General features: G+C 39.0%; 1 protein-coding gene across 15 annotated transcripts in view; it reads left to right on the top strand.

The window, feature by feature from the left end:
• Nucleotides 1-14615, top strand: part of KANSL1L (KAT8 regulatory NSL complex subunit 1 like) — a 56953-nt gene that overhangs the window by 4159 nt on the left and 38179 nt on the right. For all 15 annotated transcript variants that reach the window (XM_034432190.3, XM_087882168.1, XM_060688168.2 and 12 more), the window contains one exon: nt 3978-5089. In XM_034432190.3, the coding sequence (XP_034288081.2) occupies nt 4005-5089 (1085 nt within the window). In that variant the 5' untranslated portion in view covers nt 3978-4004. The remainder of the gene's footprint in view (nt 1-3977; nt 5090-14615) is intronic.

Here is a 14615-nt window from a genome sequence, read left to right as displayed (position 1 = left end):
AAAAATTGACCCCAGATTGAATAGAAGGATAGTTTGAATGGTGGAGAAAGAACCAAAGAAAACTAGAAAAGATGTTGGCTGTGATCCAAGATCATGGTACAGGTAGTCCTTACTTAGCAACCACAATTGGAACTAGAATCTTGGTTGTTGAGCAAAACAATAATTAAACTAGATATCATGTGATTACTTCACTCAATGATGGCAATCCTGGCTCTTTCAACTGCAGTCATTAAGCAATCATGCAGGTTGTTAAACAGAGAGGGTCTCAGGTAAGGAATGTGACTGCCCCTCAAAAGGGGGAATACCTGGGAAGCTCCACTCAGGAGCTGAAAATCCTTTCTGCCAAAATCCAAGCAGGATTTTCACTCCTTAAGAGAAAGACAGTCGTGCTGCTTGTGCTAGACAACCCAGGGCCTTACTCCCATCCCTTGAGGCATCCCATACTTCTTTCCTTGCTGCACTGTCTCTCCATTCAGGAGCTGAAAGTCCTCCCTGTCAAAATCCAAACAGGTTTTTCAGTCCTTGAGTGAAAAGACACATGACTTGACTTCCCCACCCATCTGAGGCATCCTTCACTCTCCTCTCACGAGCTGAAATACTTTTTTTTTTTAAAAAAAAAATCAGCTTCCTCTCATCTCTAGTGCCTGAAGGAGCAGCCTTCCAAAAGATGTCAGCTTCCTTCCATGTGTGGAAGAGATGTCTAGTATAGTATTGATGAGTTTCCCTCAACAATTTAAAATATCCCATGGTGCCATATGAGCATACAGTTCGGCAACCACAACTTTAGCCAACTGTTCCTTCTTATTATAAAAATGCATAAGCAATAATTTGACCTTAAATACTTTCCCACTCAAAATTTGTGATATCTAAAATAAATGAATAATTTATTATATAATTTTACTATAATTTCATTGTAAGCTCTAGTAGACTAGTCATCTTCAGATAAAAATGGTAGACTTCACCAATATATATACAGTTCTGCAGATACCCCAGGTCTATGATTATGTAAAGCTTAAAACTTACTTCTTATTTTACAAGAAGAGGGCTTAATGTCTGTGAAATCTGAAGGACACTTTTATGCATGTCCATCTGTCATTTTGCATGCGTGTCAAAAGTATGCATCAGGCTGCCCTGCTTGTTCTGAGCCATTGGTGCTCAGTGCTGGAACTACTACCTCTCTTGCTATGGAATTTGGAATTTATTTATGAAGAATTTTAGATATATTCATGCTTGGATTGTTGCAAAAAGGTTGTTATATGCCAGTATGACTGGAGTCCCCTCAAGTATGTCTGTAGTCTTTTTAGTTGGTTAGAAATATGTCTGTAGACATATTTGCAATCTGACAGACGGCTAAGCATCATGAGAGATACATCAGATTTCCAACCCGTGATGGCGAACCTATGGCACGCGTGCCACGGGTGGCACACAGAGCCATATTAGTGGGCACGCCAGCTCAGCTCTGGGGCGCATGCGCGCACCGGCCAGCTGATTTTCGGGCCTTCTGGGCCCACCAGAAGTAGGGAAACAGGCTGTTTCCTGCCTCTGGAGGGCCTGGGGGGTGGGTGGGGAAGGCCTGTTTTTCTTTCTTAACTGGCTCCAGATCCTCTCTGTGTATCTGGGAACGGCGAAAACAGCCTTTCCCACTCCCTTGGAGGCCCTACGGAGGCTGAAAGGGCCCATTTCCCCACTCCCGGTGGGACAGGAAGTGACGTTTTTTCCTGTCCCCAGCCTCCAGAGACTCCTAGAGAGGCTCCTACAGACTCCTAGGGAGGCTCCTAGAGACTCCTAGAGAGGTTCTGGAGGCTGGGGACAGCAAAAAATGTCACTTCCTGTCCCACCGAGAGTTGGGAAATGGGCCCTTTCAGCCTCCGTAGAGCCTCCAAGGGAGTGGGGAAAGGCTGTTTTCCCCATTCCCAGATACACAGAGAGGATTTGGAACCAGGTAAGAAAGAAAAACGGGCCTACCAGGCAATCATGTGCCAGGAGCGGGGGGTTGCACACACATGCGCGTGGGCACGTGCGCGCGCGACCCTCCCCCGCCCCCCCTCTCCTGGCACGCGATGGCAAAAAGATTAGCCATCACTGCTCTAGGCAGTGTTTTTCTCATCATAGAATCCTATTTTAGATTCTTTTCTCATACATAGAATCCCATTTTACATATTTCATCCTTTCCTCTCGCTGTCATAATAACCAAGACTTATAGAAAGAATAAAAAATATTAAAATGCTCTTAAATAAATTTGATTTTTCTCAAACGTTTCTTTTAATTTCCCAATCAGTATATTCTCCAAATAATGACCAGAGTTTATAATGATTAGCTTCCAGGTCAGAATAGAATAGAATAGAGCTGGAAGGGACTTTGGAGGTCTTCTAGTCCAGCCCCTGCTCAAGCAAGAGAACCTATGCCATTTCAGATAAGTGACTGTCTAGTCTCTTCTTAAAATCTCCAGTGATGAAATGCCCACGATTTCTGAATGCAAGCTATTCCACTGGTTAATTGTCCTAACTGTTAGGAAGTTTCTCCTTAATTCCAGGTTGCTTCTCTCTTTGATTAGTTTCCAACGATTATTTCTTGTCCTGCCCTCTGGTGCTTTGGAGAATAATTTGACCCCCTCTTTGTGGCAGCTCCTCAAATACTGCTATCATGTCACCCCAATTCTTCTTTTCTTTGGACTAGCCAAACCAAAACCTGCAGCCTTTCTTCATATGTTTAGTCTCCAGGCCTTTGATCATCTTAGTTGCTCTTTTCTGAACTTTTTCCAAAGTCTCAAAACCTGTTTTATAGTATGGTGACCAAAATTGGTTGCAGTATTCCAGGTCTTACTAGGGTTTCTTACTAAATCAGCTAGATGTTACCACCTTGCCAATGTATGCCAACAATATCAGTTCTGTCATAGTAACCATATGTAACCTGGTTGCTGGGTCTAGCAAGCAACATTGCAAGTTTCCCCCTTGAGACTATTCTCTTTCTCAGATTCCCAATAACATTCTGATTATGAAAATGGAGTTTTAAAGAAATATTGTAAGCTGAAGTAATCTTCTAAATAAGATATCTCACAGTTTTTAAATTTTTGAGATTGTCTCACTGAAATCAATGTCTTTTGAAGAGTTCTAATGGAAAAATGACTGTAGTCTTATAATACTAAATTTTCATGGGGATGGGGAATGCCAATAGTTTCCTTTCTCCCCTTTCTTTGTATTCTTTGCCACAAGCTGGTATTTTATAAATACACACAAAACTAGAGTTCTTAATACAGTCATAAAGTGATTGTACATAAAATGTTGTTGCAATCTTTTTGATCTATCCTTTTAAAATACATGCTTACAACTTACAAATATGCTTTGTGTTAACAGCATCATTATTATCCTAAAACACTTTGTAGTATGTCACAGAATATTATAGAATATTATTTTTTAACCTTCTCCAAATTTATTAAGAAAAATAATTTATTTCAGTTGGACTTTCTTCCAAATAAATAAGTTTAATAATGTAGTTGCAGTGCAATTATACTTAAGTTTACTTAGAAATAGGTATATATGCATTCATGTCATTAATAAGTGTGTTTAGATTGCAAAGTATTAAGATTCTTATTAAATAATTTTGACTTTTCATAATCAACAGCATTCAATTTTGAATAATATGTAATTCAGTTTACAAATGTGTGCAACTCAGGTAATTATTATATTAGAAGGAAATCAGTAGAAACGTGAATATCAGAATATGTCATGGAAGAGACATTTGTTAGCTTGATCGTACAAAGATACTCTCCAGAAATTAGGCCTTCATTTTCCAGAATTATTCAACCAGCATGGCTATTGTTGATAATTATAGAAGCCCCAAAATATGGAGGGTGCCCAAGTTGGCAAAAGCTGGATTTGTTGAACTTCTTTCTGATACTATTCACCCTTTTTTTTGCTATGATTACAATTTTACCAACTTTATTTGACAGTCTTACTCATTGTTTCCTTTTATTACAGGTTTGCTGTAAACAATTTACAACAGCTATGACACCTGCTGTCCAAGAGAAAGCAATGAAAAGTCATGGTGTCTGTTTATCATCTTCTTTACCTTCAAGAGAGATGGAGTCCAGTGAAACACTAGCAATGGAAAGTACTAGACCAGTAAAAGAGAAGATAAATGACGATTCTGCCACAAGTTTTTCTTGTTCTATTTTGGGGTTTCCTGCTTCTCAAGTCAATCATAATATTGATTGCTTTAACTTAAAATATTTTGATCCCCAGTCGTCTAAACATTGTTCTTTATTAATGAGTCCTAATTTAACATTCAGTGTAAACAATAACAATTGTATTCAGAAGAACTTAGAAGAGCATAATTGCTCTAAGTTGAGAAATCCTGTATGTAACAGCACTTATACACATTTCAATCAAAGTATTAATTCAGAATCTGGAGTACAGGTTAGAGGGGATGTTTTATCAGGAACAAGGAAAAGTTTTTTGGAAACAGAGAGATTACTGGATTTACATTTAACTGAATTGAAGAACACAGAAGAAAAGCAGTTTCCAAACTATAAGTGGTATCGAAGAAATGGCTTTTGTGGCAAGGCTTTATTTGTTAATCCTGATACAAAAAAAGGAGATTTGTTCCATCAAATATTCCATGATGCCCCAGAAGTATCAATAAATTGCAATCCTGGCAGCAAAGAACAGGAATTAAATTTACGGTTACTTCAGTGTGTAAACAAGCAACAGACTTTGTTAAACCGGGCCAAAAGAAGTCAGAAACACTTACAAATTTTGTTGGCAAAGCATATTGTCAAACATTGTGACCAGCAGATGAAATGCTTTATGAAACATCAGCTATCGAGAATGAAAGCTTTTTATGATACAAAGAGTCTTTTGGATGGAAACTATGAAAAATGTACTATGGTTAAAGTTGAAAACACCCTAGAAACTAGTAGGAATAAAAACATATGGTCTAATTTGGATACTGCACCTGATGAAATCAAGGTGTTTGCTTGTTCTACAGCAGAACTGCTGTCTCAAGTGGAAGAAAGTTTGGATTCTGAAGCAACTTGTAGCAGCTCAAGTGAAGATGATGATGAGCAGATTTCCAAAATAACTCTGCCAATGTAAGCATTAAAGCATTTCAAAATATCAGTGCTACAGATCTGCTAACAGTTTTATATACTCAAATTCAATGCCATGCTTCATACCTAAAATCTGCATTAAAGATAAGTTATTACGTTAATGATAAACTCAAAGTCAAGATGCAGATCTTTTGAGCTAGTTTTACTAAATGGTAAAGTTATACCCAATGACTGAAAACATGGAAAAAAAGCTCGTACTCAATGGGGAAGATGAGTAAACATTTTATACTGAATGAAGGGAATTTGTGGTTCTGTCTAATTGAGTTTCACTGTTTAACCTTCATATAACTTATTCTTCTGATATCCATTTCTCCCCCACACTCTGGTTGTAATGGAAAATAATATATTTTTCCCCTTTGGAAGGATCCATACATAGTATAAGTAACATTTGCTAATTCATGCTCTCAAATGGTTTTAAAAGAACAACTGGAAAATATGAGTTGAGCTAACATGCTGATAATGATGACATAATGTTATATTACAGAAAATCATAATTAAACCAGGGCATGACTTGTTAAGAAGGAGTCAGACAACTGAAATAGATTCAGAAAAAAAACGAAGATCAAGAGACTAGAAATTTCAGACCTAATCAGGATAATTTAAAAATTGTTTAGCTTTGAGAAATTACGACCTAACGGAAATATAATAGAATAATCTTTAAATATGAGAAAGGTGATATAAGATTATCAAGATCTGTTTTCCATTGTTTCAGAGCCTAGGATATGAAATAATGTATTTAAATTACAGGAAAACATTCTAAGAAGGGGATGCTTTGATTTTTTATAGAGTTAGACTTGTAAATGGTCCTTTCAGACTGATTCTGAGATAGATGATAGACAGACAGATGATGGATGGGAGCTAGAGAACTGCTAAAAAGAAGTTTAATGTTAATGCATTGTGAAGCAAAACAATAATGTTTTCTTAATTTTAGTTTAGCATTAAGCATATCATGTGAAGCAAAGTACAGTTGCCAATTCTCTAAGCTATGTTTACAAAGCTACTAAAATGTTTTAATGTAAAAAAAATCATGCACAATATGTGCTGTGTTGAGAATGTCAAAATTTTATGTTAGGTAAGTGTTTGGTTTTGTCCAATATATAGGTGTTTTGTATACAATCTGGTTCTGGTTTTATGCTAACATGTATATAGTTGATCCAATCATCTAATTTTGTACTAGCTGTTTAAATACATAAAATTACATAAATTATATAAATTAGTATCTACTTGACCCCCCAAAAGGCATTTTATATTTTTGAGAGACAGTTTGGTGTAGTGGGTTCTAGTCCTGCTTTAGGCATGATGCTAGCTGGATGAGTTTGAGCCAGTCATTCTGTCTCAGCTCTAGGAAGAAGGCAATGGCAAACTACATATTTTGCCAAGAAGAATGCAGGGACTAATTTTATTAGCCATTTTTAATACCAACGAGTATCAGAAAGACTGAAGTATAGGATGCAGAATTTGTGACCCTTCAATTATGGATTCCTTTTTTTTTTTTTATGGTGGCATATACCCAGGAATTATGGAAATATTCAGTATCATCTGAAAAAAAATTCCCAAGATAGAGAAAGAAAAAATCAGGCCATGACATTATTGCCTCCTAAAATCCAGCTGTATAATAGATACCATAGATTGAATTACAGTGGTACCTGCTTTGAAATTAATCAAATTTAGTACTCAACACATTTTGATGCGAACATTTTGTCCCGATACTCATTGTTTGTTTGGTACTCAACGCACAAGCTAGAATTTGTCTGTGTTGACTGCCTTGTAACTCACTATATTATGCCTTATGGGAAAATTTTGTTTGGTATTCATTGTTTTTGGTATTCATTGTTTTTGGTATTCATTGTGCCTCCCAGAGCCAATTAACAATGAGTACCAAACTACCACTTTAATTTGTTCTCTGCCAAACATTTCAGGCTACAATAAGAATTTCTAAAATAAAGAGATAATAATGACTGTTCCTCAATTTTTGAAAACCTAAGTACCCAACAGATAATTTGTCTGAAGTAAAAAGTGAAAGTTGGATGTTGCAACAGATAGAACTGAAATAGATGGTAATCAGAAATTATTAATTATGTAGAAGATATCTGAGTACTAACACATACATTAATAACACGCTCCTTCCAAAAATTATACAGGTGGTGACTAATCATACTTTAGTTCTAAGATTCTTTAGATATTTTGGCATTTTACCAGAACATGATGAAAATTAGATGTAACTTACTGCAAGTGTTAAAAGCATTATTTGAAAAAAAGATCCCCTCCCCCCACAACACATACTAGATATGGCCTATAATATGCTGATATCTTATATGAGCTATATATAAAAGAGAATACACACATTATAATAGAAGGATCACATTATAGTAGAGGTCCTCAAACTTTTTGAACGGGGCCACTTCAGGGTCCCTCAGACTGTTAGAGGGCCGGACTGGCTAGGTGGGTGTGGCTGGGCCCCCCTTGTGACTGGGTGGGCGTGGATAGGTGGCCATGTGACCGGGTGGGCGTGGCTAACTGTTCATGTGACCGGGTGGGTGTGGCTTTGTGCCTAGGGACTACTCAGGGCTGAAAAAAGTCATTTCTGATTGGTCCTTGCACTTTTGACCAGTCCTCACACTTATGACCATCCTCACATTTATGCCCATTGCAGCATTCTTAACTGTGTCACTCATTTCACAACTACTTCTCTTCACCACAGTGACAAGATAGGGCGCAAAACGTAAAATGTGAGGACAGTCGTAAGTGCAAGGACTGGTCAAAAGTGCGAAGACTGGTCAAAAATAACTTTTTCAGCCCTCTGAGTAATCCATATGCACATAGGGACTACCCAGAGGGCTGAAAAAAGTGACAGGTCCTCGCACTTTTGACCAGTCATCTTTTATGCCAATTGCAGCACTTAATTAAAGTAATTAAATAATGACCTACTGGAGCGGTCTGAGGCGGGCGTTCAGGCCGGCTGCAGGGCAAGGTGATACAACTGGGGTAGGTAGGCCGCTGCTGCCCAGGTGGGAGGCAGGCGCAAGCCTACAGGGCTGGCTGCAGGGTGAAGCGATCGGATGGGGTAGGTCAGAGGTCTGCAACTTTAAACACACAACCTTAAACACATGTAAACACTTAAACACAACCTTAAACCTGGGTGGGCATTGCCAATTCCATATCACTTACTTCCACCCAGGTTTTGTGGCTCCCAGTATTTTTTTTTTAAACAGGTATCTCTGTGTGTCTCATCTCTCATCTCTTTCTTTCTCCCCCCCTCTTTCTCTTCTTCATCTCTCTTTCTTCCCCCCCCCTTTCTCTCCTTCATCTCTTTCTCTCCATCTCTCTCTCTCCTCTCCCGCCCGGGCGGTGGCGGCGGCACCTACCGCACCATCGGGTCGTGATGAGTGGGTGTGGCCAACTTTTTTTTTTTTACTTTTAAAAGCATTTTTTCTACAACCTTAAGAAAAAAATGCTTTTAGAAGCCTCTGACAATCAGGCAACTCAGCTGGGATCGCCAGAGGCTTTTAAAGGCATTTTTTTTCCTACAGCCTCTTTGGCCAAAAAGCCAGCCATGCGAAGAGTGGGTGGGAGTGGTGGGGCAGGGCAGGGGGTGGGGCTGAATCCCACCACTGCGCAGGCTGGATACATTGTGTCAGCGGGCCATACCCGGCCCACAGGCCGTAGTTTGAGGACCCCTGCATTATAGTATCTCAGCTTGCCCACTGCCACACACAAGAATGCTGTAGTGTCTTCCACTTCATGATTTACTAATGGAAGTAACAAACTACTTGCAAATATTTTGCAAGTATCAATATTTAAGGGGTAAAATATAGCATCTGTCAGAATACATTAAAGCAACTGAAGTAATTTAATATAGTTAATCTCTTCCTAGGCTCACATATCTGCTATTTTCAGCTACTACATAATCCTTGGAAGTTTAAGGTGTTCCTCATAGGTGCTATCTGTATGCCAACATGCTTGTACACTACAAATTAGACATTGCTATTCTGAATCTCTTTATGGGACTTCAATCCAGTTAGGGCACATCGTAATTATTAAGGTCTACTCTCAAGAAAATAGAGTTGTTTTATTATTTTGCCTAAACTTCCTAGAGTAATATCGTCCTAAAACCTCTCTTGTAGAAAGCATACAATTTGAAAATCCACTGGATTAAGAAGAATGATCCTTTCTCCAGATCTTAAAATAGAGGAACTAAAATAAACAGCAGAAGCCCCTCTTGTTTGCTTTATCATGTGAGATGATTTCAGTCATTGTTAGATATAAAGTCAACACTCCTTTGTGTTTATTACCACCAATAGCTAAATTGGGTTTAGCCAGGATTAGGATCTGTATCACATGCCCTGCCAGAGCAATACTTTTTCCATTAGTGCATAGAAAAATGTTTTCCTACAGCTGCCAGCTCAGGCACCTTGCCATGCATACGAAAGCCAAAGAATTGCATGAAAATCATTAACTTAATGGTTTGAAGGCTATGTTAAATTGTCACATTCTGTTCTGCAATTTAGTACATTCTTCAGCTCCTAAATATTATGGCCTATACTATAAATAATCCACTGTTTTAGACTTTCTTTAATAGTGTGCTGCAGGCTAAGTTTTATTCCCAATAGAAATAAAACTTTTTTTTTTAAATTTCATTTATATGCCGCCCTTCTCCGGAGACTCAGGGCGGCTTACAATGTGCTAAGCAATAGCCTTCATACTTTTGTATATTTATACAAAGTCAGCTTATTGCCCCCACAACTGGGTCCTCAATTTACCTCCCTTAGAAAGGATGGAAGGCTGAGTCAACCTTGAGCCTGGCAAGATTCGAACCTGCAGTAATTGCAGGCAGCTGGTCTTAATAACAGGGTGCTTTAGACCACTGTACTACCAAGGCTCTTGACTGAATTAATTATGAAATCAATGAAACATTGATTTTGTAATTAATTTGAGTGGGAGAATAATCACATTAGTTAAAATTAAATACAGTTAATATTCTCCTAGCCATATATTTAACAATATTCTTTAATGCCAAAAAATTACAATTTGGTAATTTCTTTTTAAAGCCAGATTTTGGGAGGCTGCATATGGGCTAAATCAGATATTCTATTGTTTTTTTTTAATTCAGTGTTTAGCTTTGTTTAATTTTTATTGTCTTGGGCTAGAACTATATTAAGGTTTGAGCTACCACTACACACAGTAGAATTTAGAACTGTATAAGAAGCACTACATTTTGCAGCCTGGAATATATTTGTCTTTTTTAGTCCACATTCTCTTTACTGCTATCTATATGTTTTCAACTTGTCATCTTAGCCAACAAAGATAAAGTCATATGTTTCAAGGCTTATTTGTTTTAATATTTTAGCTTTCAGTAACATATTAAATTCTAATTCTAACGTTTATATTCCAGGGTGGAGTTGATTTAAATCAAGTCGATTTAAATCATGATTTAAATCACTAGTAAAAAGGCTTGATTTAAATCAACTTGATTTAAATCATAAATTTTAAAGAGCAGCTGTCATATCTGTCCCACAGGGGCTCCTCCTCTGACTCGCTGTTGACTCACAGACATTCCCATTCACTTTAATGGGATGGCTGGTGATGCGGCAATGACACAACAAGGTGAGGGACGTGGCAGGCAGCAGGTGAGTGGATGCCTGCTAACAGGCGCTGCCATGATGGATCTGAAATGACAGGTGCTCTTTAATATTATATTTATAAGCTGCTTAGAAGGTTTCACATTCATTTTTACTGCTTGCCCTTCCTCCTCACACTTAGATAATCACAGTTTGTAGTGTACATAGATTTGAAAAACAATGGGATAAAGGAATATTCCCGAACTTTGTTTTATGATTTATCTCATGTTTTCACAGTTAATTTCAATTTCACACTGTGAAATTGTGTGAATGCACAAATGCAGTGCATGTTGTCTCAGCTTGCAGAGCTTGAATTGAATGAGTTTATCAAAAATGTAAATATTGCAGAATATACAGCCTCATGCTACATAACTAAGCTTCATTTCATGCTGAATAAACTAAATTATTACTGTACCGTATTTTTCGGACTACAAGACGCACTGGAGTATAAGACGCTGCAAGATTTTGAAGAAAACAAGGAAAAAAGTAGTCTTTGGTCTCTGTGCATCCGGTTTTTGTCCTCCCTGCCCCTGAAACCCTTTGTGCATCCCATTTTTGCGAAAAACAGGCCCATTTTTGACAAAAACGGGACGTGCAGGGCGGGGTTTTGGGAGGTCAAAAATGGCCGTATTCCGTGTACAAGACGCACTGACATTTCCATCCTCTCTTTGGGGGCAGGGAGGAAGTGTGTCTTATACTCCGAAAAGTACAGCATCTTCAATAGAAAGCTATCTTTAGATAGATTTTTACTCCAAAAGCATTTTATTAAAATAAATTTGATAAAAATAAAAAAATCTGATTTAAATAAAAAAAATCCAATTAAAATTTTTGTTTTAAATCAATTTTTATCTACCCTGTTAAATTCTAACACATTAATAGCCAAGTAACAAGCTTGTTTCTTAAATTTATTTGTTAGAATTATATCCCACTTTTATATAGTGACTCGGGCTATATTTATTTATTTATTGGATTTGTATGCCGCCCTTCTCCCGAAGGACTCAGGGCGGCTCACAACAATAAGAAACAGAATACAAAAGTTAAAAGACAAATTAAAACAGAATATCCAATAAATAGGTTAAACGTGGGAATACAAATTCAAATTTAAGATTTAAGAATTTAAAAAGCTACAAAATCAGTTTAGAGTCAACCCAGGCCCGCCCGTTGGAAGAGCCAGGTCTTCAAGGCCCGGCGGAAGGTTCGGAGGTCGGGGATTATCTGGAGCTCCAGGGGTAACATATTCCAGAGGGTAGGGGCTCCCACAGAGAAGGCTCTCCCCCTAGGGGTCACCAGTCGACATTGTCTAGCCGAAGGTACCCTGAGGAGGCCAACTCTGTGGGAGCGAACCGGGCGATGGAAGGCTACCGGTGGCCTGGTCCTAGGCCACGTAGGGCTTTAAATGTGATCACCAGCACCTTGAATTGCACTCGGAAGACAACTGGGAGCCAATGCAGACCGCGAAGGAGTGGTGTAATATGGGACTACCAAGGCACCCCCATGCGCGGCCGCATTCTGCACCAGTTGAAGTCTCCAAATGCTCCTCAAGGGCAGCCCCATGTAAAGTGCATTGCAGTAGTCCAAACGAGAAGTGATGAGGGCATGAGCAACTGTGAGTAAGCCATCTCGGTCCAAAAAGGGGCGCAATTGGCGAACCAGGTGCACCTGGACAAAGGTTCCCCTGGCTACGGCAGTCAAATGATCTTCCAAGCTAAGCCATGGGTCTAGAAGGACTCCCAAATTGTGTACCTTCTCTAAGGGGGTCAACACCTCCCCCCTAGGGAAAGCAATGGAACATAGTGGACAAAACGGGGTGCCGGTACACTGTCCTACTTTTTCACACAAGAACTCTTGTGAGGTAGGTTTCACTAAAGTCAATACCATTCCCTGAGCTTTAATAGGTGAGGATGGATTAGAGTTGAATGGTTTTTAAGCCCGATACCATTTTAGCTCCAATATATAATTTTCTCTCCAAATGATATATTTGGCATCTTTTGTAATAAATTCCAAAATGCTTTCTAAATGGCAATTATTACATTAATTGTAAAATATTTTTCTGTTAATAGATTTATTTTAAACAGTGATTCCAACAGTAAGTAGACAGATAGACAGACAGACAGATAGACAGCTAGTCAGTCTGAGGATTATACTGTGGAATCCTGTTTACGTATAATAGCTTTTCTGTCTGTTGGTGGGATTGGGGATTTTCTGCTTGGTAATTCTTTGATTAGGGTCGTGATGGCGAACCTATGGCACGCGTGCCAGAGGTGGCACACACAACCCTCTCTACTGGCATGTGTTCCATCGCCCCAGGTCAGATCTCCGTGGTGTTTCTTTCGTGAGCTTGTTTCCCTGCAAACGACGAAACAGAAGCTCACAGAGAAAAAAATCTTACCTCTTGTTGCGCTGCTGGTGTTCGGATGCCCCACCTCCCGCTGGCCAGCTGGTCTTTGGGTCTCTGCTACACATGTGTGCATGTCGGTGCGTTCATGTGCGCGCACACACATTTCAGTTTGGGCATGCGTGCACAAGCAGTTTGGGCACTCGATGTCTAAAAGGTTCACCATCACTGGATTAGGATATTGTTTTCTGTTTGATTGTTTTTCTGTTGGTAATCCCTGTTTATCTGGGTGTTGACTACAGAAAAAGATGCAGTGGTGGGATTTGGACTGGTTTAGCTGAACTGGTTGTTAATTTTTTGCATAGTTCAGCGAACAGGTTGGCCACCACTGGCTGGCCCTGCCCTGCCCTGCCCACTAGGGTTGCCATTCAGGATGGGGAAGCTGCAGGGGCATGTTTGGGAGCCATGCTGATCAGCTGGGAAGCTGGGAATGGACTGGCTACGCCAATCAGCTGGGAGGCTGCAGCCCCCCTCCCCTGCGGCCCGTTTTTGGCCTGGGCGGCCTTGCATTGTGATTGCTCATAAGTAAGTAAGAATCAGTAAAAGAGGATGGAAATGGAAAAATCCCTATCTGTAGATCATCGTTTTTCAGTCTTGGCAAGTTTAAGATGGGCAAACTTCATGCTGTCTTGGGAATTCTGGGAATTGAAGTCCGTGCACCTTAAAGTTGCCAAAGTTGAGAAGCATGGGTCTACACTAGAGCTTAAGATTTTCCATTCCTGTTTTATTTAGAGTTTGCTGCAATTAAATAAAGCAGTTGTGGTTTCCTTAACAAATAGTGATTAAAGCGATATGAAGCATTACTGGACTTTTTCTGAGAAACTGAAATTAAAAATTGATCTGGATTTTGATGGTTAGATATGGGATTATGGAAATAATGTAGACAAATGTTAATCTTAGAGTAAGAGTTTGATATTTTTTTACTTATATCTGTATCAAAGAAAGTTGGAAGTCATTATTTTTCGGTTTTCCTTCTTTTCCTTTCTTACACTTTCACTCTTTTTCTTTCCTGAGCCTTTTCTTTTTTCAAATCTGTTTTTATTTGTTTATCCCCTAGCTTTGTATTTTTTTGATGTATGAAGGATCAAAGACTCAGCCATTATAATTCTACATTCCTTATTTACAGAAATCATATCAAAATTTAGAATGAAATCCACTGGGAGCCATCTCATATAAAGCAGGCTCTGAGTCCCTCTAACCAAAAAGTGTTTATCAATAGAAGAGAGTATTTGTAGCTCAGGGTTGAACTGTTGGGTTCCTCTGAGCTTGATGATTTTCTTGCAGATGTTTCATTACCAAACTAGGTAAAATCATCAGTACTAGAAGGGAGTGGTAGTATTTTCATGTACTAATGGCTTACCCTGTCAGTTGATCACTTGCTTCACAGTGTTTTGATTGGTGCCAGGTCTCTACAGCCTCAGGCAGAGAAGGGCTATTCTGCACCCCTCCCTCAAATGTTCTTTAAAATACAGAGTTTCCCAGCATTCCGTTAGGA

The sequence above is a fragment of the Pantherophis guttatus genome, chromosome 1 (assembly GCF_059756535.1).
Source record: "Pantherophis guttatus breed Tessera chromosome 1, ASM5975653v1, whole genome shotgun sequence".
Lineage (NCBI taxonomy): Eukaryota > Metazoa > Chordata > Lepidosauria > Squamata > Colubridae > Pantherophis > Pantherophis guttatus.
The sequence above is the reverse complement of the archived record's forward strand: the minus strand, read 5'-3'. Positions and strand labels throughout refer to the sequence as shown.